This window comes from Terrapene carolina, unplaced genomic scaffold, assembly GCF_002925995.2.
Source record: "Terrapene carolina triunguis isolate 2854851 unplaced genomic scaffold, T_m_triunguis-2.0 Scaffold96, whole genome shotgun sequence".
NCBI classification, from domain to species: Eukaryota; Metazoa; Chordata; order Testudines; family Emydidae; genus Terrapene; species Terrapene triunguis.
The window spans coordinates 30436890-30442753 of NW_020664447.1; the positions used below are offsets into that span (position 1 = coordinate 30436890).

Sequence of the window (5864 nt, forward strand, 5' to 3'; positions counted from 1 at the left end):
AAGGGCTCTGGTGAGTCTTGTTTTATCCCTGCTAAAGCACACTATTTATCATGCACGTGATACTAAATATTGACAGTCAGTGCAAAGTGGCAGGCATATTCTGGCAATGTCTAATTCCAGGCCACAACCAGCACCAAGCGGTCAATTTCCTCTACTTTCCCATCTTCAAAGCTGCAGGTCACAAGCTAGTCTCATTTCCCCTACAAACTAAGAATTCTGAGCTCTGACATGACAGATGTCTATGCTACCATTGTAAGTGTCAAAATCTTTGCAGGAGTCACCAAATTCCATTAGAACATTCCATAAATGAAACTGAAGTCATGACCCTGCTAAAAGATAGAACCTCTCCCAGAAATAAGCTTCCCAAGACTGTGGTCACACTGGTGTTCAACAAACCTCTTGGAAAAGAATTTACACTTGCATTAATCCGATGGAAAGAAAGAACCCTGTTGGGACACTTGAAACTTCAACAGCTTTTTAAAAAATACCATGTGCCATGAAAGTCCTATAAATTGAAGTCCTCTGTTTATCTACAAGACATATACTCCTTGGATAATGAAGAGTAATCTTCCCATCCCATGCCTCAATCCTGATTTACACAGACCACCGCTTGTGGTGAAAGGAAATGCAATTTATGTGGCCCAGTCAATCTCTGCTAGGACAACCAACAAGGAGGCCTTGCCATAGGCAACTGTGATAATGCTAGTGTCTGTCCAGTGGGAACAAGACTTAGACACACCAAGTAGCTGATGCAGCCAGTTATGGCCTAACTTCTCCCTTTTGCAAACACCTTCATATGCCCTTAAAAATCTGGGACCAATGGGTTTTGTGAATACAAATTTTAGCACTTGTGTGTGCACTGGTGTCAGAATAATGAAAAGATGTGCACAGGTATTTAGCAAGGATATTTAGCAAGTGTTTGCATCTGTAAATTGCAGACACATGTAAGTGCATATGTACTTTTGCATATGCACAAGCAGAGGCTGGGTAGGTGCCCAACTGGAAATTTACTTTAAAAGGGTTTGAAAAAAATTTTTGAAACTGATTTATGATGGATGCTACAGGCCACTGTAATACTCACAAAGTGACAGATTTGTAATTCTTGTGTTATTTTTTATAATATTGACAGACTTTTCAAAAATGTCAGACGATTGGAAGTGATTTTATTGGGAAACGATCCCACATTATTGTCCCTGCCTAACTGTCCTCTAGACAAGGTGGGGTCTGCACACATTAGGTATTGAGAATTCAGGGCTCAAAACAACATTTACAAAGGAATCAAGAGTCTGGCAGATGTAAAATATCCCCTAAAACAGAGTGAATTTGTTACAAGTGTTTCCCTTTCTTCCCCAGCTCCCATGCCTATCTTAGTTTTTCTCTTTACTAACTTAAATGAATGTGAGAGTGTATTTGCTCCCATATTTTCCTCAAATACATCTGTAAAGGTCTCCATCCCTCGCTTTATTAGCTAAAATGAGTAAGCAAAAGCTCGCGGCGGATACGACAGGCTTCAGAGTCCAGCGATTCCATTTGCTCGTATTCCTCCTCTGGTTGCTCCATCTGTCCTGTTGCTGGGGAAGACCACACATCTAGCCCATGTTCAAGAGAGATGTTATGGAGCACACAGCAGGCCAGAATGATGTGGCTGGACTTCTCTGGAGAATACTGCAGGGTGCCTTTGGATCCATCCAGGCAACGGAACCGGGATCGAATGGTCCTGAATGTCTGCTCAATGACACTGTGAGTGGCAGAATGTGCCATGTTATAACGGTATTCTGCGGTGGTCTCAGGGATATGCAGAGGGGTCATCAGCCATGTGCGGAGAAAAAAGGAGCTGTCACCTATCAAAGGAAAAAATGAGAGAGCTCACAAACCAGTAGAAACAGCAAAGATTTCTGCTCTTTATCCTCAACCGGGGGAAACTAAATTTGGGCACCTGTTTGTAGCCAGTTTCCTTGCACCATAGGTACAGACTGACTTAATTGACTATCAACACAGAATATGGGAGAATCCAGGTAAGAGTGACAAGAATTTAATTAGATTTGCAAATGAGACCAACAAGGAGAAAAAACAAAATATTCCATTTCACAAGACTAAATTCTGTAAAAGTGTGGGAAAGGAGTTTTAGGAGAGTCCAATTAATACACAAAGGCAATGAAATTCAGACATTTGGACCAGGCCCAAGTGTAGAATACAGGGTTTGTGCAATTCAGTCTAGAAAAAAGAGGGTAATGAGAACAAGGACAAAGCAGAAGAGTGGATGTATACAACCTCAGTAATCATACTGTATGAAACGCAGAGCAGGAAATCACTGCTCTTCCAGTACTATGTGAGCCAAGAAGAGCCCACCTTGACTCTCAGATCCCAGGATGAGGTTGCATGACTGCAGTTAGAAAAAGTATTTTCATTTGTAAACTGTCAGTTGGTTTAGAGTCAGAGAGGTGATAACAATGGAACCCCGGGGGACATTTTTACCAAGTTATTGTCTGAGTAGAACCACATTTTAAACCCTCCCTCACATACATTTTCCATGGAACATGATCCTAAATCACTTTTATCTGGTATTTACATTTGGGTAGATGTGCATTTATATAGATTTTGTAAGACAAGTTAGAAATAATTAATGTCTTATTTGCCAGTGGGACCAAGAATGACTTATATGAAGCCAATTTGGTTGTATTAAAAAAGCAAGTATGTCAGGGATTTTCATGCCAGGAGTCTGTTTTGCTGCCTTTGAGTCAATCAAAAAGCAGCCAAAGTGCAACAGACTCTTAGAGGAGACAACAACTGGAATTAACTTACCAAGTAGCCAGCCATCTTTGTGCAATCCAGTTTCAAATTGGCTATTAAGAGCTGCCTGCTGCAGCACAGTGCAGTCCAGCAGGCTGCCTGGCCAGTGCGTCTCTGCACTCAGCAGTGCTCCTCTAGCATCACACACCATTAGGCAGTTTAAAGAATGCAGACCCTTTCGATTCACATAGGATAGGTCCTCAGCATTGGGTGCTTTGATTGTCACGTGGGTGCAGTCAATCACCCCTAGCACTCCAGGCATCCCTGCCAGCCCATAGAAGTCATCCTTCAGACTCTGCACAGAGGCTTCATCCTCTGGAAAATGAATGAATTGTGAGGCTCTCTCCACCAGTGCTTCAGTGACATTGGCAACACAGCGGCTCATAGAGGCCTGGCTGATGCCAATGGCATCCCCCATGCGAGTCTGGAAGGAGCCAGAAGTGTAGAAACCTAATGCTGCAAGAATCTGTGTCTCTGGACTGATGGCTCTGGACCGCTGTGTAGGGCGAGAGAGGCTGGCTCCCAGCAGATCCACTAGATAGTAAATGAATTGTCGGGGGAAGCCATACATGGACACCAGGTACTCATCGGTGACATCCTCCAGCTTGAAGCGATCTAGCGTCCGGTGTCCTCGGCCATAGAGCAAGAGGTCACAATCAAGAATCGCAATAGGAACAGCCATAGCCAAAGCCTGGGTGAGTTCTTGGAGCAGTTCTTGCTGCAGATCTTTTCCCAGTGCTGTCACCTGCATTGAAGTGAATTGGATGGAGACTCAGACCTCAGTTAAAGAAGTTCAGCCTTTCAGCCCTATTGCCCTCTTCATTCTACACAGTTTACATAACAGCAGAGTAAGAAACACACACCTCAGAGAAATTAGTAAAGATAATCTCTTTGTTTTTCAAAAATAAAAAATGTTGGGTTTTTTTTAATGTTGGGGTCAATTTTAGTGGCAGATGAAAGACGCCCAGGAAATTGAAGCAGTCAGTCCACAGTATGTGCGCAACAGCTGTGTGAGCTTCCCTACAGACCCATCAGTGTCTCAACCCTTAACAAAAGGGACTTTCTGCAGGAATGAGAAGGGAGTTCAATCTCTTTGGGTCTTCTGCTGCAAATGCCAAAAATGGGACAAGTAATGGCAGTAGTTGCTGTCAAATTCTTAGTGGAAAGTTGTTAAAATCACAACAAACTAATCTCACATACATAGTACAATTTTCAGTCACTACCAGGTTAGACCATATTCAGACTAGCAATCTGAAACTACATAATCGACAGGCAACTACCTTATTTCTGCTCTATCACGGAACTGGTTACGCAAGTTGGATGAGTTTGTTGTTTCTTTCTGAGCTAATTTACTTGTGCATAACCTAAACTGGCTGTATGAGGCATGCAGTTTATGTGGATTATTAGAACAACAAAATCCAAGAGCTGCTATCACCAGAAACTTGGGAGAAATAAAACCTGCCCTTCAAATTCAAAGTCACAAGTCTCAGAGTGTGATACTATGGGTGTGTGTGGGAGTTCCCTTTGACTATGCCAGATCACATCAGAAGCTACAGCCTACAGTGGGAACATTAAATACTAGATATATGCAAATAGATGTATGTATATGACACATGGGCAGCAAGATGAACTTCACTGTTGGATAGCACCAGGATTTCCAAAGAGATCAATGGCAAATGTAGTTGATATTCTATCATATATACCCCTTGCTTTAAAACATACCCACTAGCCAGAGACCAACATGAAAGTTAAAGGTCCTCTGGAAGTGCTGAGGCAGATGAGAAATCCAGTGCACCATACACACTCCTGTGGACTTACTGCATGCAGAAGCAGCAGAAGCAACAGAAAGAGTCCATCCTCCACTGTTAATGGGGCAAAGGACAGGAGATAGTTTTCTCCTTTCCCCTCCCCATCTTGGAACATGGGAATTGCCAGACCCACTCAGACCAATAGTCCATCTAGTCTGCTATCCTATCTGGCCAGTTTCAGATGATTCAGAGAACTATGTTAAGCCTCCCATAATGGAGAACTAAACACTACCATGCCCACTAAGGAAGTTTCTTCCTGGCTTTAGTCAGTTAGTGATTGCTTTAATCTCCTGAAGCATGAATTCATTTTTACTTTACCAGATGTGTTCTCAATATGGTCATGAATACACAAATTAAATGTGAAATAGCTAAGGCTCCTTCCTTTGGGTGGGAGGAGGAAGTGAGCAGATTCCACTCAGGGATCAACTATAATAATATCCATGTTAGTGTAAAACATGACTGTCTTTTAGTGTAGCTGGAACCTAATTTATTTTAACCATGTTTCCAAAACATGCTACAGTTTAACTCTGTCCAAGAGCATGACACAGTTCAGTGCCATGGATAGGGTCCCATCTATGTTAGAAGACAAAACTGTGGTTTTAACAGTTAGGAAACTAATGTGGTAGAACCAGGTCCCCTGATATGGATGCCCTTGTGGTGTAGTTAATCCTCTAACAGCTGCCTCCAGAGGCCCCTCATGTTACCAGGAGATTAGTGGATGGATAAAATACAGAGGGCTGGTGAATGAGGAGGTAGATGGGGAGGGCAGAGAGAGGGCCAGGGGGTGAAGGGGGAGATGGGGAGGCCAGGGAGAGGGCCGGGGGATGAAGAGGGAGATGGGGAGGGCAGGGAGAGGGCCAGGGGATGAAGAGGGAGATGGGGAGGGCCGAAGGGAAGGCAGGGGAGATGGGGAGGGCAGGGAGAGGGCCGGGGGAGATGGGGAGGGGAGGGGGGAGCCGGAAGGGGGAGGTGGGGTAGATGGGGAGGGCTGGGGGATGAGGGGTAGGAGGGAAAGGGAGAGCCGAAGGGGGGTGGGATAGACGGGGAGGGCAGGGAGAGGGCCGGGGGAGCTGGAAGGGTGGGTGGGGTAGATGGGGAGGGCCAGGGGATGAGGGGGTAGGAGGGGAGAGCCAGAAGGGGGGCCGGAGGATATGGGGAGGGGAGAGCCGGAGGGGGGCCAGGGGAGAGCTGGAAGGGGCGCGGGGTAGGTGGGGAGGGCAGGGAGAGATGGGGAGGGGAGCGGAGGGGTGAGCTGGAAGGGGGAGG

The 5864-nt window shown here is 45.1% G+C and overlaps 1 protein-coding gene across 2 annotated transcripts in view; it reads right to left on the reverse strand.

Moving 5' to 3' along the window:
* Positions 1 to 1069: 1069 nt before the first annotated feature.
* The window catches only part of HARBI1 (harbinger transposase derived 1), a 5920-nt gene continuing 1125 nt past the window's right edge, over positions 1070 to 5864 (reverse strand). For both annotated transcript variants that reach the window (XM_024214943.2, XM_024214931.2), the window contains exons 2-3: positions 2803 to 3535; positions 1070 to 1841 (exon numbers count right to left, since the gene is read on the reverse strand). In XM_024214943.2, coding sequence (XP_024070711.1) covers positions 1465 to 1841; positions 2803 to 3472 — 1047 coding nt within the window. In that variant the 5' untranslated portion in view covers positions 3473 to 3535 and the 3' untranslated portion in view covers positions 1070 to 1464. The remainder of the gene's footprint in view (positions 1842 to 2802; positions 3536 to 5864) is intronic.